The following is a 22,579-nucleotide window of genomic DNA, read 5'->3' on the forward strand; positions in this document are numbered from 1 at the left end:
GTTCCGGCGGAAGCGGCGTTCCGGCCCGCCCCTAGGGGCTTCCAGTTGGGCTGTGGGCAGCAGCTTCGGAGAGCCTCGATGCAGACTACGCGGGGAAGGCGGCGGGGGCGGCGGGGGCGGCGGGGGCGGGGGGGGGGCGCTAGGGGCTAGTAGTGCCGAGCGGAGCTCCCAGCTGCGTCATAGGTTCATTCCTCTGCATCCGGAAAACGGCCTCGCCCACCGCGGCCCCTAAAGGCAGCAGAGCAGAATCTCTGGGAAGAGAATGCCTGATCCAGGCATCTAGATTGGTGAACTCCTATCCGGGACTTTGTATGGGGCGCAAAGAGGAGAGTCTGGTGGGGGAACGTAGGCAGGAACATACATAACAGTACCCCAGGTAGAATGGACTAACTGTGACAGGTGCGAGGTGGTGTTTCAGGAGCCCAGCGAGCTGAAGACAAGCTCCAGGAAGGAAGTGGCTTTAGCGCTGGGCCTCAAAAGTATCCCCTGTGGAAGGGATGGATGCAGATCAGGCTGGCACCAAAAATGGTTGGTCCTGTTTCACCAGGTAACTGGAAACTATGCGGACTTTTGTAGAGTCAGACTTGAGGTGTGTTTCTGAAAAACTGACCATACATTGAAGTGTGAGGCTGGATTAGAGGTAACACAGTGTATCTGGAAGCTAGTGTATCCTCAAGGCGTAGGCAACTGTCAGGAATTGAACCCCGGCAGTTGTGTGATCAGGCAACGCAGGATGGGTGTTCTCTTGCTCTTTTTACACTCACTGCTAGAACAGTCCCCCCTTCAACCTACACCATGCTCACATGACTGATCATCCCTCCTAATCATAGAACCTAATGAGTAAATGCCTATGTACTTGCCCCTAGCCCCAGCTAGTGATTTTCCTAATCTATAGCTCAAAACATCTCTACTAGGACAGTTTATCAAAGGGGTAGTGAGGGGCATCCTCCTTCCCTGGTTTCCTGGGCAACCTGGGGTCATTTTCCCCACACCCAGTGAAGACAGGCTGCCTTGTCCTGCCTGCCACCATGCAGTGCCTCTCCAGAACACTTCTGCTTCAGACGTGTAAGATTCCTTATCCATGAAGCCACTGATGTCTCTGTTGCTGACTCTGGGCTCTTGCACAAAAGATGGCATGGTATGTATGATGTGTTTCCTCAGTTGTGTCTGACTCTTTGCAACCTCATGGACTGTTTGTAACCCACCAGGCTCCTCTGTCCATGGGGTTTTCCAGGAAAGAATACTGGAGTGGGTTGCCATGCCCTCCTAAAGGGGATCTTCCCCACCCAGGGATCAACCCCACACCTCTTGCATCTCCTGCATTGGCAGGCAGATTCTTTACCCCTAGAACCACCTAGGAAGCCCATTTCATGAAATATGGAGAGACTTTAATTTTGTAATGAACAGGGATGTCAGGAGCATGGTGACTTTGGGAGGGAAAAGTGGTGGGTTTGTGTTTTTATGAGGCATCAGTGTCTGTGTAGATACTGTCTAAGAGGTGGTGGAGATGTAGCCAGTTGTTGGTACTCATGAGAATTCTAGGATTCTTGCCAATTTTTGGGACAATTACGAATCCAACACAAAATAAAGCCAACTTTTTGTGCAAAATTCTCCAAATCATTGGGAAATAATTTCCTTTTTACTCTGAGGCTTATTCCACTTAAGTGAAAGTGAAAGTCACTCAATCGTGTCTAACTCCTTGCAACCCCATGGGCTATATGATCCATGGAATTATCCAGGCCAGAATACTGGAGTGGGTAGCTGTTCCCTTCTCCAGGGGATCTTCCCAACCCAGGGATCGAACCCAGGTCTCCTGCATTGCAGGCAGATTCTTTACCAGCTGAGCCACCAGGGAAGCCCAAGAATACTGGAGAGGGTAGCCTATCCCTTCTCCAGTGGATCTTCTGGACCCAGGAATTGAACTGGGGTCTCCTGCCTTGCAGGCAGATTCTTTACTAGCTGAGCTACCAGGGAAGCCCTAATTCTACTTAAAGAAATGTTAATGAGTTGAAATGTATCTCTCAAAAAGATATGTTAAAGTCCTACCCTCAGTACGTTAGAACATGATCTTATTTGGAAAGATAGTCATTGCAAACACAATCAGTGAAGATTAAAATGAGGTCACACTACAGTACATGGGGTCAGCTCATCCAATATGACTGCTGTCCTTATAAGAAAATGACCCTGTGAATGCACGTGAAAATGGAGATGGAGTTTGGGATGACACGTCAACAAGCCAAGGCCAAGGATCACCAACAGGTCACACACACCACAAGCTAGGAGATAGGCATGGTACAGATTCACAAACAGAAGGAATCCACTCCGCTTGCATCTTGATTTCAGGCTTCTGGCCTCCAGAATTAAATGCTTAAAGTGCATTTCTGTTGCTTTAAGCCACCCAGTTTGTGGTGATTTGTTTAGCAGCCCTAGAAAACCGTAATATGGAGCCATAAGAAACCCTGGCGCTTGATGCTTTCTGAAATGATATGGTTCCCTGGTAAGATGCAACAAATGACTTTTTACCTGTGCAGCTTTATAGACAGTTTCTCATCCTCTCTGAACCTCAGCTTCCTCATTTGTGAAATGGAGATCATGGTACCCACCTCACACCGCCAAGAAATCCCGCTAAGAGGATTTCTCCTTAGAAAATGGATGCAGAGAGCCTGGCATAGAATAAGTGTTCAGTAAATGTTATGTCCTCTATTAAAGCACTACCTCTTCTTTGGAGCTAATTATTAATGACCTTGAGGGGAAACGCCACCATTTCTCAAGAGCATTCATTCAGAATTATGTTGACCAGAGTCTGGAAGTAGTAAGAGGCAACCACTAGGCATAATTTACTGTAAATCAGAATCAGTGGGTTCAAAATGAAAGACGTCATCTTCCCCAGAAACCAGCTCCTCACTTCCCTGTTTTTGTTGCTCAGATGCAGATGACCCTGGCTCCTCTCACTCCTATTTCTAGCCCATTTTACCCAGTTTCTGTATTTTCAAAACTGTTTTTGACCATGACCCAGGACACATTGATGTACATGTGAAACAAAAGCTTTATTTAAAAATACTTGTACCAACAAGGACCTACTGTATAGCAGGGAACTATACTCAATAGTTTATAACAACCTATAATGGAAAGGAATCTGAAAATGAACTTTATATATATGAACATTAAGAACATTATTATACATTATTATGTATTTATGCACATAACATTATATATATATAGCTGAATCACTTTGCTGTACACCTGAAACTAACACAATATTGTACATCAACTATACTTCAATAAAAAGAGAGAGAAAGGGACTTCCCTTGTGGTCCAGCAGTTAAGACTCCACACTTCCAATGCAAGAAGCACAGGTTCAATCCCTGATCAGGGAATGAAGACCCCCTATACTGTGTTGCATGGTCAAAAATAAAATAAAATACTGATAAAAAAAGAGAAAAAATATTTGTGTTCTTATGTAGGATGAACTTTGACATTTTCTATTTCAATTTGTGTGTGTGTGTATTTCAACTTTTAAAAAACACTGATGTGTGTTTATTTGTTTGTAACACTGGTCTGTTTTTAACCCACAGGACACTGGGTGGAGATGTCCAGTAGATGGTTAGATATGTAAAGGAGAGGACTGTGCTAGACCATAAAAAAAAAAAAAAATGACACTTTATCCCATGAGAATGTCTGGGCTGAGCCAGGGAGAGGGGTGGGTTGAAGAAAGCCTGGGGAGGCCAGGAGAGAACCTGGGAGCACCAGCACTATGGCGAGTAGAGTATTTGAATTCCCCAAAAGATGGAGAAGCGATATTTGGAAAGATTGAGAGGGAGACAGGACAAAGTTAAGTTAAAAGGGGGACAAAGGACACAGAGGATTTTGAGGTGGGAAAAGATTTTTTTTTTAAATCTGAGTTAACTGGAACCACCAAATTGATATTAATTTCACAACTCACTACTGTGTGGTATCTTGCAGTTTAAAATATATGAAGTTCTATCAGCCTTACCTGCAAAGTGTCTTTTTTAACCTCTCTATTACCATGGCCACTCAAATCAGAACCTCCTTGTCTCCACTGGGCTCCTGCAATAACCCCTCCCCCTCCTGATTTCTCTGCTTCTGTCAGCCTGACCCTGTCACTGTCCTTCATATACATCCTCGCTGTCCTGGCCCCAGTGCTGGCCAAACCCCCAACTCCTGCCCTGTGGAGGGGCCTTACCCTGCTCTTCCATGTCTTTCTCTCTGCTCACCGCCAGGTACCCACATGCTGCTTCTCCACATTCTTGATACATTCCTGGTTGTGGGTGGGTGGCAATGTTCCAGAAGGTGAACTCGTTATGGGAATCCCACTTCCCTTTACTAAGGATGACTGGGGACAAGATGGTTGGATGGCATCACCGATTCAATGGATATGTGTTTGAGCAAGCTATGGGAGATGGTGAAGGACAGGGAAGCCTGCTGTGTCACAGTCCATGGGGTCGCAAAGAGTCAGACATGACTGAGGGAATGAACAAGGATTAAGATAAGGGTGGGTGTGCTGGACTTTCCTGGTGGTCCAGGGGTTAAGACTTTGTGCTTCCACTGCAGGGGGCTTCCCTGGTCATGGAACTAAGATTCCATAAGCCCTGTGCTGCTAAAAAAAATAAATAAGAGTGGGTGTACTTCTGTTTGGGCACTAAGAGGAAAAGATTTTTATAGCCTGATGAAAAGTGGGAGTGGTGTGTGGGAGCGGAAGTGGCCACCTCCTCTTTCTTCTTGTGACTGACAGTGGGCGGGTGATGTCAGAGAAGCAGCCATCTCTCCATGGACAGGCAGCAGCGCTGACAAGGACTAGAACAGGCCTTGATGACATTGTACAGCTGCAGGACCAACCCTGAAACCACCTACTTTTGGTTCAGTGAGGGAATAACTGACCTTGTTTAAGGCACTTTTCGATCAGTATTCTGATACTCGGAACTGATTGTTCTTACTTAAGATACCCACTCAGGAGACAGTCCATGCATTTTTGTTTGTTTTGCTTTTTTTTTTTTTGATGTGGAGGAATTTTAAAGTCTTTAGTGAATTTGTTACAATAGTGCTTCTGCTTTATGTTTTGGTTCCTTGCCCCAGAGGCATGTGGAATCCTAGCTCCCTGACCAGGAATCAAACCTGCACCCTCTGCACTAGAAAGCAAAGTCTTAACCACTAGACCACCAGGGAGGTCCTGTGTCTCCTTATTTGACTCTGTATCTTTCCAAAATGATCTGGAAGCTACCAACTAGAATATATCATAAAGTCATTCCTGGGGACGTTCCTGGTGGTGCAGTGGTGCCAGTGCAGGGGACACGTGTTCAGTCGCTGGTCCAGAAAGATCCCCCATGCCCTGGAGCAACTAAGCTCATGTGCCACAAGTACGAGCCCAAGAGCCTCAACTACAGAACCTGTGTGCCCCAACTACTGAAGCCCGTGAGCCTAGAGCCTGTGCTCCACAACGGGAGAAGCCCATGCCCTGCAACCCCCACTGGCCGCAAATAGAGAAAGCTGCACAAAGCAATGAAGACCCAGTGCAGCCAGAAATAAGTAAAGCAGTGTGTACATATTGATCCCAAACAAAACAAAACAAAAAGGCATTCCTGTGCCTCAATAGCTCTCCTGGAGACAGAGGAGCTCAGTGGTTATGCTTAAACTTTGAGATCATTCAGTCCTGTGTTTTAACCCGGTTTTAACCAGGCAAACCAGCAGTGTGAACTAGGGCAATTGACATCACCTTTCTGCGCCTCTTCAGATCCACCTAGAGTGCACGAGGGATTCAAGCTGTAATTATATCTGTTATAATATCCAGCACATAATTTAAATTCTTAGGCCAACTATCAAAATGAAAAACAGCATTCACACTTTGAGACCCAGAATCAGAATACTTGAACTGTATTATATATTTATATATCAGTTTATTTCTATAAGAATAGTCTTCTCTTCTGAAAAATAAAGCTCAAAATACCTCTACCTACAAGGCAGTTGTCAAAATGAAATTATATAAGTGATTGGTGGATCAGAAAATGTTATACAGTGAGTGAGGTTATTAATTGGACAATTGGTTATATAGGTTGAGGTGAGATGTGGTTGTCTAAGAAATGATCTCAAGGGGAAATACCTAGATGCTTTATAAGATAATTATTTATGGAATTGATTTAGGTAAAACTAAAAAAAAATCAAAGTCTTAGATTTTGAACTCCATTTAAAAACTCTAGTTCAATAGGGAAGTACCCCAGTGTTCAAATCAAAATGTAACCCAAGTCCCTTCAACTGTAGCAATAACTTCTCACTCAGGGCTCCAGATAATGATGTAAAATGTAAACATTTAACTATCTTGTATTTATTCAGGCTCTTCAGATTTCACAACTGGATTCCTCAACCATCTGGATCCCTGGGTGGTTGTATTTTTTTAATAATGTAAACTCCCATAAGCCAAGTACCTTTGTAACTTGGGTTTGAATCCCAGATCCAGTCCTTCGTATCATCCAGAATGCATCCTCTCGGTTATATAACGTTGGTTGGACAAATTTATTTAGATTCTCTCTCAGGGCCTCAGTTGTCTCATCCGTAAAATGGGCATAAAAGTAGTTGACACCTCAGGGTTATATTGAAGAGGAAATAGAGTAATAATGCCCATAAGGGGCCTGACATACAGCAATCCCTGAATAATGCCCTGAATAAATGGCCACAAGTGTGGATGGTGTTTTCTTTCTTCTTTATTATGTATTCCAAATTTCCTATAATTATAGTTTTCAAATACTGTATAACTAATAAACATAATTATTTAAAATTTCCAAGGGTTTGTAGTATATCCCATGGGGATCTTAAGCCCAGTCCAGGCCTGGGAATGCGGTTGAAGGCTTTCTTCCAGCCCTGTCGAGGCTGGGCTCAGCTCGACAGAGACCGTGACCCTGGGAGCAGTGCTGATGTTCGTGCTCTGAGGAACCCTGGGAGCTTTATTTACAGAGAACACTGTGTCCCAGGGCCCGACTGCCCTCTCACCCCAGCAGCTGCTGTATGGACTGAGCGGACAAGGGGGGCTGCCTCTGGCTGATCCCAGTGTTCCGCTGGGTCACAACCTCCTTTGGCACAGAATTCTTCCCTTAGAAGCATTCTGCATTCTTCCCGAATGCAGAGCTGAGCTTAATTTTGATCATGTCCAATCCCCACAAGGGGGCTACAGAGTCTCTTCTTATGGCTTTGAAAAACGTTTGGAACTAGGTGGTGATGATGGTTGCACAACATTGTGAACGGAATGAATGCTGTTGAATTGTGCATTTGAAAATGATTCAAATAGCCAACTTTATGTTAGAGATTTTCATCACAATTTTTTTAAAGTGGAAAAAAAACCCAGTTGTGGGAGGAAGACTAAAGGGAGAGAGGGTTGTCCTGTGGGGTTTGGTGGTCACTACAATAGGAGACTTGGATGTAAGCCCCGCCCCATTCCCACCCTTGCTGGCGATGACCTTGGGTACCTTAATTTCTAATCCTCCATGAGGGTAGCAAGCTGCCCTCAGATGGCTGTCATGGGACACAAGTGTGATCAAATAGTGTAAAACTCTCTAAAATAACACTCAATACTTTTAAATTAGAATTATCTCCCCTTCCCAAAGAAAGAAGGAAAGGAAGAAATTCATCACCAGAAGTATAACAGTACTGATTTTGGTTTGTTTCTGGTTTTTTTTTAATTTGTTTGTTTGTTCTTGGCAAATCTTGAGACTTGAAATTGCTTTTTTTTTTTTTTTTTAGTTAAAAACATGTATTTTAATTAAAAAAAAATTTGGCCGAGCCCTGCGGCATGTGGGGTCTTAGTTCCCCCACCAGGGATCGAACCCACACCTGCTGCAGGGGAAGCACGGAGTCCAAACCACTGGACTGCCAGGGAAGTCCCTTGAAATTCTGTTAACTGGAAACTTCCAGAAATAAAGGAGAGAGGAAACTAAAGGAACCTCTCAATGCCTGGCTTCTCACCATGAAAGAGATGCTCTTTTTCCCTTCAGTTGTTTTTTTGTGGGACTTCCAGAGAGGGGATGCTGAGACTCAAGGTGCAAAGGAGGGCAGCTCAGTGGGACAAAGGCACCCAAGAACCGTCCCAACATCACCATTCTGCCCTGGCTTTGGCAGCGGAGAAATGATGTCCTTGTCCTGTCCCCTGTTTGTCCCCCTCTTACCCCTTGCCTTGCCTTCATACCTTAGGGTGCCTTTCCCATCTTTCTCCTGGGAGATTTATTTCTGTCTCTTTTTCATCTGAAGCAGCGGAAATGAATCATCTTTCGGCCTGTTGGGTAAACAGCCTCTGACCCTTCTCCAGGCTCTCTCACTGGTTCCTCTGGAGATGTTCTTAGGCCAGGCAGCACCCCCACAGCCAAGACCATCCTAGCTGGTTATTCTTGGTCACATTCCCCTCCCCCAGGGCCTGGAGGCCTGACCTCCTCCACCCTGGAGAAGATGGGAAGTGACACAGAGCATTCCAACAGATGATCCCATGAGCTGCCCAGAGGGGAAGCAAGGGAGCCACTGCATTTTGAGGGCTTTGTGTGCCAATGACCATCTCAATGACCCTGTTGGGTGATCTCTCGACCCTTATTTTACAGATGAAGAGTCCAAGGCTCTGAGAAGTGAAGGAACTTGCCCAAGGCCACACAGATAGTAAGTAAGGGAGATTCAAAGTCTGGATTCCTGAATTCATTCCATTATACCATGCTGCCTTACATGTTCGCATGCATATATGCATGTATGATGAATTGGAGATGCTGGAGGGTCAGCTAGAAGATCAGCTGCAACCCACCAGGATGGAAACCGAAGATCCATGTGCATTAAGCCTTGTGCCTAAGACAGATAGGTGTTTGTATACAGAGGGAATGGCAAGTGTACACAGTGAGTGCCTTACCAGGAGTCTGTGCATCACTGAGGATGATGTCAAGGAGGGACAGGAATGGGGAAGGAGGAGGGGGATTCACGAAATGCCCAGATTCAAGACCACCTAAACCCTTCCCACACCTTAAGTGATGAACATTCTCAGATAAAAGTGCCCAGTGGTATCCCATTGGTAAAGCCCCACTTCCTGGGGAACACAGTCAAAACAACTATTTATTGAACTTCTAAAAATGTGCAGGTGCTGTTTCTAGGAGCTGTGTGGGATACAGAAGTAAAACTTCTGACATCAAACTAGTAGTGTGTGTCAGAGGTTGGGGAGGAATTAACACAAATATATAAATAACTGTGATGCAAAGTTGGTTGAAAGCTCTCAGGGCCAAAGGGAGAAATGGATCCTATAAGGGCCAGTATTCTAGCAAGACCAGAAGCTGGAGAGATCACTCCAAGCTAGCTAAGTATCAAGGAGGGCTTCCTGAGGAGGTGGCATTTAACGTCTCTGTGTCTTTAAGTAGATGTAGGATCTACATCGATATTTCCTACTAGCTCAGCTGGTAAAGAATCCACCTATAATGCAGGAGACCCCGGTTTGATTCCTGGGTAGGGAAAATCCCCTGGAGAAGGGAATGGCTACCCACTCCAGTATTCTTGGGCTTCCCTGGTGGCTCAGTCGGTAAAGAATCCATCTGCAATGCGAGAGACCTGGGCTTGATCCCTGGGCTTCCCAGATTCCCCAGAGAAAGGCATGGCAACCCATTCCAGTATTCTTGCCTGGAGAATCCCCATGGACAGAGGAGCCTGGCGGGCTACAGTCCATGAGGTCACAGAGTCGGACACGACTGAGCGACTAAGCACAGCACAGAACCTACATCAGAACACCTTAACAGAAGTTAGAGCCTTTCTAGTTTTCCAAGGACATATGTCCTCATTCCCCTTTTACAGAGGCGAAAACTGAGGCCCAGAGCGGTCGATCAGGTTGTCCACAGTCACAACGCTAGCCGGTGATGGACCAGGATTTGATCAGCGGCCAAAGTGAGTGACTCCAAGCCCTGCGCTGGGTCTCTCCCAGACGGGTGCAGCCTTAGAGAGGAACGCGGTGGGCACAGTTCCGTTCAGTCGCTCAGTCGTGTCCGACTCTTTGCGACCCCATGAATTGCAGCACGCCAGGCCTCTCTGTCCATCACCAACTCCCGGAGTCTACCCAAACCCATGTCCATCGAGTCGGTTATGCCATCCAACCATCTCATCCTCTGTCGTCCCCTTCTCCACCCCCCCCCAATCCTACCCAGCATTAGGGTCTTTTCCAATGAGTCAACCCTTCGCATGAGGTGCCCAAAGTATTGGAGTTTCAGCTTCAACATCAGACCTTCCAATGAACACCCAGGATTGATCTCTTTTAGGATGGATTGATTGGATCTCCTTGCAGTCCAAGGGACTCTCAAGAGTCTTCTCCAACACCACAGTTCAAAAGCATCAATTCTTCAGCGCTCAGTTTTCTTCACCGTCCAACTCTCACATCCATACATGACCACTGGAAAAACCATAGCCTTGACTAGACGTACTTTTGTTGGCAAAGTAATGTCTCTGCTTTTAAATATGCTATCTAGGTTGGCCATAACCTTCCTTCCAAGGAGTAAGCGTCTTTTAATTTCATGGCTGCAATCACCATCAGCAGTGATTCTGGAGCCCAAAAAAATAAAGTCTGACACTCTTTCCACTGTTTCCCCATCTATTTCCCATGAATTGATGGGACCAGATGCCATGATCTTAGTTTTCTGAACGTTGAGCTTTAAGCCAACTTTTTCACTCTCCTCTTTCACCTTCATCAAGAGGCTCTTTAGTTCTTCTTCACTCTCTGCCATAAGGGTGGTGTCATCCGCATATCTGAGGTTATTGATATTTCTCCCGGCAATCTTGATTCCAGCTTGTGTTTCTTCCAGCCCAGCGTTTCTCATGATGTACTCTGCATATAAGTTAAATAAGCAGGGTGACAATATACAGCCTTGACGTACTCCTTTTCCTATTTGGAACCAGTCTGTTGTTCCATGTCCAGTTCGAACTGTTGCTTCCTGACCTGCATACAGGTTTCTCAAGAGACAGGTCAGGTGGTCTGGTATTCCCATCTCTTTCAGAATTTTCCACAGTTTATTGTGATCCACACAATCAAAGGCTTTGGCATAGTCAATAAAGCAGAAATCGATGTTTTTCTGGAACTCTGGGGGCAAATTAAACACGCCGGGGGCGGGGCGGAAAGTCCAGAGGGGCGGGGATTAACTCCCCCGGGGCGGGGCTGGCGGCGCGGACTCAGCTACAGGCGCTGAGGCTGCTTCCCGCTCCACCTGCGGGCGAGAGAGCGGGCCATGGGAGGCCGCTCTGAGCCCTGAGCCCACCGGGGCCGGCCATGGGCGACCGCGAGCGCAACAAGAAGCGGCTGCTGGAGCTGCTGCAGGCGGCGGGCACCGGCAACGCGTACTGCGCAGACTGCGGGGCGGCGGGTAAGGTCGCGGCGGCGCGTGCAGCCCGGTACTTTGGGCCGGCCCGCGGCCGGTCCAGTCCCCTGCCTCCAGACTCGGGCGGGTCCCAGACCTCCGCGCATGACTCTTATATCACCTTCGGACCCGGGCCCCGACAGCCCTCTCCTCGGCCAGTACTGCCCCCACTCGAAGCTGGGCCCCCTGACCTGCCCCCTCTGGACCTCGACACTGGATCCCAGCCCCGGGTGCCCTGCCCATTCTACTCACCTCTCCCTGCCAGACACCCTGCCCACCCGGACCACGGTCCTTGACTTCTTTTCGGACCCAGCCCCTTCCCTACCCTCGGATCCGAACATCCCATACACCAGGGTTCCCAGACCCCGGACCTAGGTCTTCCCGGATGGTCCAGTGTCTCCTCCCGCGCCTCGGACGTCCCGGGGGTTCTGCGCGCTCAGACTCCCCGCACGCCAAGGGACTCTGACCCACCTTCCCACCCGCAGCTCCCGGCGCCGAGTTGCGGGTCCGTCCTTCCGCGCTCTCCTCTCAGTTCCTTGAAGTGCTGTCACTTCCACTTCGCGCCCGCCTCAGCCTCTCGTTCTCCATCCCCCGGACTCTTTCCAAGATCTTCATTCTGGCCGCCGCCGCGTCAGAGCCAAGTGGGCTGACCAGAGGGTTTCATGCTGGTATCTTAGTTCGCACAAGGCGGGGAGGCCGAGAGAGAAGGCATGGGCTGTTGGTACCTGCCAAGCCCTTGCCTTTCCTGGCGCCCCTAGCCTAGCCCTGGTTTCTTCAGCCAGCTCTTCACCCAGCTCCCCACCTTGCCCTCTCACCCCGCAGATCCCGACTGGGCCTCTTACAAGCTGGGCATCTTTATCTGTCTGAACTGCTCTGGAGTCCACCGCAACTTTCCAGACATCAGCAAAGTGAAATCCGTCAGACTTGACTTCTGGGACGACAGTATCGTGGAGGTAGCAAGGGGCGCACGTGGAGAGCCTTTGAACAGGAGGACGGGGTGGAGACGGTGGGCAGCCTGCTCCCGTTCTCCAGGGAAGGAAACTGAGGCCGAGAGAGGGCCAGTAAGGACAGTTAGAGTTGCCTTAGACAGAGGCCCTGAGTTCGAATCCTAGCTCCGTCGCTTACTTGCAAACTGTGAGGTCCGGAGCCTGCTATTTAACACTAGCTATGAGCCCTTTTCACACGTATATTATAAATATACCACTATCCCTTCACAGGGCTGCTATGAGGATTAAATGCTGACTCAAGGCAGGTACAAAGTAAGTAGTCAATTAACAGCTGCTGTTCTTAGTAGCTGAAGTCCTGGACCAGAACAGAAGTATCCTGATTCATGGTCCATAGCCCTTCTCCAGTCCCCCTAGCCAAGGAGGGAGCCACCTTGTTCTCCTGATCTCCAGAGATGGAGAACACTTTCAGCCTGGATGATGACACCATTCTGGCCAGAAAACTTTCAGAGAGCAGGCAGTCCTAAACTGGGCTGGCTGAGGATTTCAAGGACTACCAGGGAAGCAGACCCATGTTTACTGAGTACCCCTGTCTGTGCCAAGCACTGTGCTAAACCACTGGGCTAGATGCTTTATTCATTCATTCATTCATTACTATAAGCGTGCATTTGCTGGGTGTAGGAGAGAGCAGTGAAGATAAAGTCTCTGCTTACGTGGAGCTTACATAGTGCAAGAGAAAGACCAGAAACCGGCATCTAAACCTGAAGGTTGTTTCTTTGTGCCTCATCACTCCCCTGTTATGGGCTTCCCTGGTGGCTCAGTGGAAAAGAACCTGCCTGCCAATGCAGGAGACACGGGTTCGATCCTTGGGTTGGGAAGATCCCCTGGAGAAGGAAATGGCAACCCACTCCAGTATTCTTGCCTGGGAAATCCCGTGGACAGAGGAGCCTGGTGGGCTACAATCCAGGGGGTCGCAAAGAGTCGGACACGACTGAGGCAATTTAGCACTTAGCACTCCCGGGTTATAGCTTCTTCATCTTTGCAGGTGAGATCCCTGAGGCTCAAGGGGCTAAGTGTAGCCCAAGGGTCACTCAGTGAATAAATGGCACAGCCGAGATGGGAACCCTGCTCTGTGGAGACCCCAAAGCCCATGCAAATCCTGTGACACAGCCCAGTGGCCAGCGGGGAAGGGAAGAATAGGGTTCACTCTTTCCAAGAGACGTGGATTAAAAATGGGCTGTTTTTCCCACATGTGTCCCCAGCCCAGATATGCCACTGATGTTACTGAGTGCTGACTGATGGCCAGGGCCACTCCTGACACATATGCATGCCTCTGGGTCTCTCTGGTGCGATCTTCCTGACCTATATATTCTATGGGATGGAGCACTGAAGTGCTCCATCCTCCAGTTCCATCTATCTCCTACGGACTTGCAGGGACTACTGCTGGTGGTCCTGGCCATCTGTGGAGGGCAGTGGAGAAAGTACATGAGCTTTGGAGTTAGGCAGATCTGGGTTCAAATTCCAGCTCTCCACTGACTAGCTGTGTTACCTTGGGTAAGTCGCCTAACCTCTCTGAGCCTTGGTGTCCTCGCCTTATAACAGGGACAGTAATATTACAGTGATTGAGGGGATCAAATGGAATAATGTGGGAGAGCTGTAAAGTGCTATGCCTGTATGAGGCGTGGTTGTTACATTGTTCCAGGCTGGGACTTCTGAGCATCACACATGACCAAGTTGGGTGGGGGGAAATGTCAAACTCCAGGAGTGTCTCCTGACTCAGCCTAGGAGCCAGTGAGAACAGTGGCCTTCTGGGTAAACTGTGGTTTCGTTTCACATTTTTTCAAGTTCTAACATTACCCCAAGTTGCTGTTGTCTTGCAGTTTATGACCCACAACGGGAACCTCCGAGTGAAGGCCAAGTACGAAGCCAGAGTCCCTGCATTCTACTACATCCCCCAGGCCAATGACTGCATGTGAGTGGGTGATTTCCTGGTCCTACCCACTCCCACTACTACCCCATCTCCAGTGCCTTTGTCTCTGGCAGTCTTTTTTGTGGACCTGCCCAGCAGGTGGAGCCAGGAAAGCATTTGGTACATGGAGAACACACAGATCTGTGTAAGGCCCTCTCTACCTTCGGAGCTTGGGTCATCTCCTCTCCTCTCTGGGACTCAGTTTCCACAGCTGTGAAATGGGACATCTGCTTTAGTTTGTGTCCCTTTGCCTTGATGTTCTCATAGCGTACAGGTGATGACTAACTTGATTAAGAAGAGTAATGCCAGTATTCTAGCAGAATCAATGTGTTTCAGCTACTTTGCATGGAATCTTGTGCCCAGAGCTGTCCCACCTGAGCTCAGCATAGCTCCAAGGCAGCTGCTTTGGCCCCAGATCCCCAAATAATAACCATAGAAATACTAGTAGCTACTAATATTTATTGAGCTTTACTATGTATCAGGCCCTGTGCTAAATGCTTGTGTGCATTGATTTTCATTCTCTCAACAACCCTGTAAGATCAGTATTGCCATTATCCCCACCATATAGATGAAAAACCTGGGGCTGATAGAGGCAGAGCTGGGACTAGCCCATCTGACACCAGGGTCTTCGTGACTGTACCAAGGTGCTGGGGAAAAAAAATCCAGTGTACTGGGATTGCATGCCATGGAGCAGCAGGAGGGTTCAGGTCCCCTAGGGGTGAGGGGTCAGGGTGACACTGGTACCTACTGACCCCAGACCTCTGCAGGACTGACTGTCTGAGCCTGAGCATCCCTCCCAGGGACTCAGCCTCCTGGTTGAGTGGGAATGGAGTGTGAATGGGAAGAACATTTACCTCCAGGCAGACAGGCGGCATGGCTTGCAGGAAATAGGCTTCCTTTCTGCCACAATTGTCCTCTAACCATGGCAGAATGCTGTTGGACAGTGCACAAACTATACAACTGTACCTAGTGTCCTGTCATTTCCCAGTATTTAAACAACCTGGGAGTGGCAGAGCAGGCACAGCTTTCCACTCAGGAGACCCCAGTATGGTTCTCTGTCTCTGTCACTATTCAGCTGTGAAAAGGTAGACAAGGGAGCAGAACTCTCCAACTCATGGCAGCCTCATCTCTGAAATGGAGACAGTGATGCCCACATGGTAGCATGATGGTAGAGATTAAAGGAGAAAACTTAGGTAAAACATCTCACAAGACACCCCTCATGCCATTTTTTTTTTTTTTTTTTAGGATTTATTTACTTATTTTTATTTTTTTGGCTGTAGTGGGTCTTGGTTGCTGTGTGCAGGCTTTCTCTAGTTGCAGCAAGCAGAGGCTGCTCTTCCTTGAGATCCGCTGGCTTCTCATTGCGGTGGCTTCTCTTCTCATGGAGCACAGGCTCTAGGCGCGTGGGCTTCAGTAGTTGCAGCACGGTAGGCTCAGGATCTGTGGCGTGTGGGGCCTAGAGCACTCAGGCTTAGTTGCTCCTCAGCATGTGGAATCCTCCTGGACCAGGAGGAGAATCCTGCTGGTGTCTCTGGCCTTGCAAGGCAGCTTCTTCACCACTGGACCACCAGGGAAACCCCTTCATGCCAGTTTTAATCTATTTCTACGTCCACTTTGGCATACTGGCTGGTGCCTGGCCCAGCTGTAGGATGTGCCAGGCTTAATGTGAAAGGGCTCCTTTTGCCTCACCACTGCCACCCAACCCTTTGCTCCAAGGGGAAGGGACCGGGTACTTGGTGAGCACCTGCTGAGCTCAAGGCTCTCTGCCAGTGCTACACAGACACTATGTGTCATGACCCCACTACAGCCCTGAACTGCAACCCCTTCTGGTGGAATACTAATGGCCTCCATCCCTAATTCTAAAAGTCCCCTGAATTCTCCACCTCCAGAATCTCGGTCTCCATTCCCTCTCCCAGTTGTGATCCTGTGATTCAGGGTTCCTCTGTGTCCTGGAGGCGAGGATTGTGCATTCAGTAGGGCTTTTGACTATACACAACAGAAACCCAGTTGAAACCAGCTTACGCACAAGGTGATTTTCTGGGTTTGGATCAGACCGCACGAAGAACAGAGGTGGAGCCAGGAAGGTGTCCTCAGAAAGGACAGGCTGGAGGCTCCAGCACTATCAAGTCTCTGAAATCCCTCTGGTTCCCATTCCTGCCTCTTTCTCTCAGCCAGGCTTTCTTCCTGTTGTCGTTCAGTTGCTCAGTTGTGTCCGATTCTTTGTGACCCCGTGGACTGCAGCATGCCAGGCTTCTTTGTCTTTCACTATCTCCTGGAATTTGTTCAAGCTCATGTCTGTTGAGTCGGTGATGCCATCCAAACATCTCATCCTCTGTCGCCCCCTTCTCCTCCCGCTCTCAATCTTTCCCAGCATTAGGGTCTTTTCCAATGAGTCAGCTCTTCGCATCAGGTGGCCAAAGTATCAGAACTTAAGCTTCAGCATCAGTCCTTCCAATTAATATTCAGGATTGATTTCCTTTAGGATTGACTGGTTTGATCTCCTTGCAATCCCAGGGACTCTCAAGAGTCTCCTCCAGCACCACAGATAGAAAGCATCAATTGTTCTGTGCTCAGCCTTCTTTATGGTCCAGTTCTCACATCCATACATGACTACTGGAAAAACCATAGCTCTGGCTATATAGAACTTTGTTGGCAAACTGATGTCTCTGCTTTTTAATATGCTTCTTCCTGTAGCTGGGAGCAACACCATGTCCGTGTTCCCAGCTCCAGCTCCCGGTTCAACCCTGGATAAAGGGCTTCCAATCCACCTCTCTCAGTTTTGCTCCTTTTGGTCCCCACAGCCAGGGGCCAAGCTCTGGTTGACCGATTTGGGTCAGGTACTCAGTTCTAGGTCATTCCCTGTGGCCGTGGGATGAGGTCATATCGACCTGGGAACGTTTGCCTGGGAAAGGCAAGAGGGAACCAAACAATTGGAATGAAGTCCCTCTCAGGTGTGTGGATTTTCTGTAGGGGTCATGGGTGACAATGTCTGGTTGGGCTAATAGCAAACACCTACTATGTGCTCAGCATAGTTCTAGGCCCTCTATACGCATTTAAAGCTCTCAACAACTCTAAGGGATAGGTAAGTATAATATTACTGGAATACTCCCCAAGTTCAGAGGAGTAAAGTAACTGCCCTTGGTCACACAGTGGATAAATGGTAGAGTGGGACCAGGTCCCAGATGGTCAGACCCCAAGACCACTGCTCTGTCCAATGTAGCATGCCCAGATCTCATGGGTGGGCCTTGGGGAGAGGCTCATGGGCTCTCCTGGCTTAAACTCATGAACACACAGTGCAATGTGGCAGAGTAGACGGTCCAGGGGAGCTGGCATCTGTCTCATTGACCTAGAGGATTGGGGCTGAGGTTGGAATAGCATAGTGGTTTGAATTTAGCCCCCTGGAGGGAGATATTACTCCCCGGTGAGATACTGGCCTTGTCTGCAGACATTTTGGAGTATCACAACTTGAGAGGGGTTGCTATTAGTATCGAGAGGGTGGAGGTCTGAGATACTGCTAAACATCCTACAAAGCACGAGATAGTCCCCCACCATGAAGCATTACCTGGTCCCAAGAGTTAATAGTATGCAGGTGGAGAAACCTTGGCCAGCCTGGGCAGGTAGCCAGGCACTGCTGTGAAGCTCCCATCCTCATCTACAGGGTCTCATAAAATTGCTATGAAAAGAGGATGCATCAGACACAGCTGACTAAAGGTTCTCTCTTTTTAGGGTCTTAAAAGAACAGTGGATTCGAGCTAAGTATGAGAGACAGGAATTTATGGCCGATGGGAAAACCATCTCACCCCCAGGTAAAGTTCTTTTCATCATCTCTTGAGGGCTGATTCTGATGCATTCTAGAAAACAAAGTGCCTGAGTATTAGGGACAAGGTCAGCAGAGAGACACCTGCCGCCCTCACTCTGGCCCCAGAGACCAAGGTGTGGGTTCCTCTGCTTCTGAAATAGCAACACATTGGCTGGTGGGGTTTTATGGTCTTCTTGGCCGTGAAGCTTTGTTTCAGGTCCTTGCAGGACCACAGGGTGTATAGAGTCTTAGTATAAATTGCAAAAAGATTCACCCCCTGGGCAGACCAGGTAGAAATAGACAAACTGCTTCTGGCTAAGGGAGCCCCTGGTGTGGCACAAGCCTTGAGAAGGAGAATGGGCTGGATTTTGCCTCCCTTCCCGCTTTTGTGCAGGGCATGACCTCATCGGTGGCCTTGGACCTGGGCAGGTTCTACCCCTCTTCTGTGAGTCCAAATGGACACTGTCCCAAAGAGCAAAATGTACAAAACCACTTGAGGACCAGAGGCAGCCAGTGCTGAATGCTCGTAACTGCCAGGAGCACAGAGTGTTCATCCACCAGCAGGGGCCCAGAGGTCACTCATTCCCGTACTTGGGAGACTTTCAGTTGGCTGATATCAACATGAAGTTGGGCCTCTTTCAAAATCGGTCCAGTTTCTCAGTTCTTAGGCTACTTGAGGGTTCCTTTAATTTTTGATTTTATTTATTTATTTATATTTGCCTGTGCTGGGTCTTTGTTGCTGCACTGGCTACTCTCTAGTTGCAGTGCATTGGCTTCTCACTGTGGTGTCTTCTCGTTGCAGAGCACAGGCTCTAGGCGCACAGGCTTCAATAGTTGTGGCACGTGGGCTCAGTAGTTGTGGCGCATGGGCTTAGTTGCTCTGCAGCATGTGGGATCTTTCCAGACCAGAGATCAAACCCATGTCCCCTGCATTAGCAGGTGGATTTTTAACCACTGGACACCAGGGAAGTCCCCACCTAAAGGTTTACTATGTCTTCTTAGGAAACAGCCAAGGAAGAAAGTTGAGGGGACCCCCAACTGAAATCATACAGGATTGCAAAGTTTCCCCAGAGAGGACCCCACGTTCTACAGCTGAAATAGCTAAATCAGATCCGAGACATTTCAGCAGCAGGTGGGAGGTCCATTCCACCCCTGAGATGGCACGGTACAGGGTCACCAATAGACAGGTGAGTTGCCTGTTGGTCTTAGAGCTGTGGTGGTTCACTCTTTCTTGTCTTTGGTGGCAGGTAACCGAGAAGGGTTCCTGTGGAAGCGGGGAAGGGACAACGCACAGTTCCTGAAAAGGAGGTTTGTCCTCCTGGCAAGAGAAGGCCTCCTGAAGTACTACACTAAAGAAGAGGTAAGCTTCTCTTACTCCTGCCCAAGTGAGGGCACTCACCCCTCTCCGGTCTATGTTTTGATCAACGGTGCCTGGTCTTGCAGATGAGCTCAGTCACTGAGACTTAGGTACCACATGCTGCTACTTTTCCTCATTATGCAATCCATCCAGTCCACTGAAAACCTCGCCTTCTCTTCACCTTGAATGGGCTTAGGTTGGTCCATGATTAAGCTTTTGATGATCACTTGACTTTACTTCATTTATTCATTCACTCAAGAAATATTTATTGGGCTTCCTTGGTGGTCCAGGGGTTAAGAATCTGCCTGCCAATGCAGGGGACACGGGTTTGATCCCTGGTCCAGGAAGATCCCACACGCCGCAGGGCAACTAAGCCTCCGTGCCACAACTCCTGAAGCCTGTGTGCCCTAGAACCTGTGCTCTGCAACAAGAGAAGCCACCGCAATAAGAAACCTGAACACTGCAACTACAGAGTAGCCCCCGATCACTGCAACTAGAATAAGCCTTCACGCAGCAGTGAAAACCCATCGCAGCCAAAAAATATATATTTATTGAGCACCTACTATGCTCGACCTTATTCCAAGCACTGAAGATACAGCAGTGAGCTAAACGAAGGTTCTGATCTCTTGGGGCTTCCATTCTAGTGGATAGAGAGAGGTAATAACCAAAATATATGTTACCTATCCAATGGCAATAAGTTCTATGAAGTAAAATAAAAGAGGGTGAAGGGTTAGAGCATGATATAAGTATGGGGCATGGGGAGGTGGTCAGAGGAGGCCTCTCTGATGACCTTTGAGAACAGAACAGAATAAACATGAATAAGTTATGTGGACATGTAGGGGGGGGGTGGGTAGAAGAAGCAGAGAGAACAGTATGTGCAGGAGCATGGTCATGTGTGCTGATTAGAAAAGAAGACCCCTCTGAGAGGGTGCATCCCTGGTCCCAGTCTAGGCAAGCAGAAGCCTAGATGCCAGTTCTCCCTCATCCCTTCAGCCAGGAGCTTTTTGTTCATTGCACAAACTGCCCAACCGTGAGCTGTGGCTTGAGCTGGGAGTGTATTTGGTGAGTCTATAGGGCATGAAGGAGGCCAGAGTGCCTGGTACAGAGTGAGCAAAAAAAATAATGGAGAGAGATGAGCTCACATAGTGGAAGGCTTTGAAGACCATAGGAAGCTGGGTTTGTTTTTTTTGTAAACAGCTTTATTGAAATGTAAATTCACATACCAAAGGATTCACCTATTTAAAGTATATAATTAATAGCTTTTAGTATATTCGTGAAGTTGTGCAACTTTCACCACAGTCAATTTTAGAACATTTTCATTACCCTAAAAAGAAAACCCATATGTGTGAGCTCTAGTTCTCCACTCTACTAGCCTCCCCCAGCCCTGTTATTGTTTAGTCGCTCAGTCGTGTTTGACTCTTTGCAACTCCATGGACTATAGCCCGCCAGGCTCCTCTGTCCAGGGGATTTCCCAGGGGGTTGCCATTTCCTACTCCAGATCTTCCCGACTCATGGGTGGAAACCGTGTCTGCTGCTTGGCAAGTGGATTCTTTACCGCTGAATCACCAGGGAAGCCCTCCCCTTGCCCTAGGCAACCACTAATCTACTGTCAGATTTGCCTATTCTTGACATTTCATCCAAATGGAATCATACAATATGTGGTCTTTTATAGCAGACTCCCTTCATTTAGCATTAGGTTTTTAAGGTTCATTCATGTTGTAGCACGTATCAGTACTTCATTTCTTTTAATTGCCAAGTAGTATTCCACTGTGTAGATGTACCACATTTCACTTATTTATTCATCAGCTGATGGACAGTTGAGTTGTTTCTACTTTTTGGCTAGTATGAATAATGCTGCTATGAACATTCATGTACAAGGTTTTATGTGAATCTACGTTTCCTATTTTCTTGGGTAATTCTACCTAGGAATGGAACTGCTGAGTCATGTGGTAACTCTACGTTAAATTTTTTGAGGAATTTTTCCAAAGTAGCTGCACCATTTTACATTTCCACCAGCAATGTATGAGGGTTCTCCAACTCCTCACCAATGTTTGTTATTATCTGTCTTTTTGATCATAGCCATCTTAATGGGTACAAGATAATATCTCTTTGTGATTTCGATTTGCACTTCCTCAATGGCTAGTGATGTTGTGTGTCTTCTCATATACTTACTGGCCAGTTGCACATCTTCTTTGTAGAAATGTTTATTCAGAGCCCTTTCTCATATATTGATTATGTTATTTTTTTTTTTGAGCTGTAATAGTTCTTTATATAGTCTATATACAAGGCCCTTATTGGATATGTGATTTTTTTAAAAAAACTTACATTCTTATTTCTTAATATTCTTTTTCATTATGGTTTATCACCAGAATATTTTTGCAAAAAAATTCTGTGTTTGGATTTTACTCTGCTATTGGGAAGACAAACAAGGGTTTTGGGGCTTCTCAGGTGGCACTAGTGATAAAGAACCTGCCTGCTAATGCAGGAGGTATAAGAGACCCAAGTTTGATCCCTGGGTCAGGAAGATCCCCTGCAGGAGGGCATGGCAACCCACTCCAGCGTTCTTGATTGGAGAATCCCGTGGACTTTGGAGGCTGGTGGGCTATGATCCATAGCATCACAAAGAATCAGACACGACTGAAGTGACTTAGCATGCACGCAGGAGGGTTTTGAGCAGAAAAGTGATAATCTTTGACTAAAACTTTTAAAAAGAGGCACTCTGGATGCTTCTTGGGCAAGAGTGGGGCAGGAGGAGGCAAGAGGAGAAGCAGAGAAACCAGGTAGGAAGCTACTACAATAATCCAAGTGAGGAGTAATGGATTAGATCAGGATAATGGTATTGGAGATGGTTAAAAGTGGTCTGCATGCATTTTGAAAATAGAGCCAGTGAGATCTCCCGAAGGATTGGACATGGGGTGTGAAAGTCAGAGGGATCAAGAATGATCCACAGGACTTCCCTGGTGGTCCAATGGTTAAGAATCCACACGCCAGTGCAGAAGACACAAGTTCGATCTCTGCTCCAGGAATATTCCATGTACTGTGAAGAACTAAGCCTGTGTGCCACAGCTACTGAGCCAAGTGCTCTGGAGCCCGTGAGCCACAACAAGAGAAGACACTGCAGTGAGAAGCCCGTGCACCTAAAGAGAGAGT

At 47.7% G+C, this 22,579-nt stretch overlaps 1 protein-coding gene across 5 annotated transcripts in view; it reads left to right on the forward strand.

The window, feature by feature from the left end:
* Positions 1–268: 268 nt before the first annotated feature.
* The window catches only part of ADAP2 (ArfGAP with dual PH domains 2), a 41,420-nt gene continuing 19,109 nt past the window's right edge, over positions 269–22,579 (forward strand). For 3 of the 5 annotated variants that reach the window (XM_081579719.1, XM_081579720.1, XM_081579722.1), the window contains exons 1-5: positions 11,167–11,366; positions 12,183–12,313; positions 14,185–14,276; positions 18,000–18,079; positions 19,320–19,432. In XM_081579719.1, the coding sequence (XP_081435845.1) occupies positions 11,273–11,366; positions 12,183–12,313; positions 14,185–14,276; positions 18,000–18,079; positions 19,320–19,432 (510 nt within the window). In that variant the 5' untranslated portion in view covers positions 11,167–11,272. Of the gene's footprint in view, positions 1,139–8,591; positions 8,647–11,166; positions 11,367–12,182; positions 12,314–14,184; positions 14,277–17,999; positions 18,080–19,198; positions 19,205–19,319; positions 19,433–22,579 lie in introns of those variants that run through there. The other 2 variants (XM_081579723.1, XM_081579721.1) reach the window with 2 other exon arrangements.

This window comes from Giraffa tippelskirchi, chromosome 3 (genome assembly GCF_054371585.1).
Source record: "Giraffa tippelskirchi isolate mGirTip1 chromosome 3, T2T-mGirTip1v1.2.pri, whole genome shotgun sequence".
NCBI classification, from domain to species: Eukaryota; Metazoa; Chordata; class Mammalia; order Artiodactyla; family Giraffidae; genus Giraffa; species Giraffa tippelskirchi.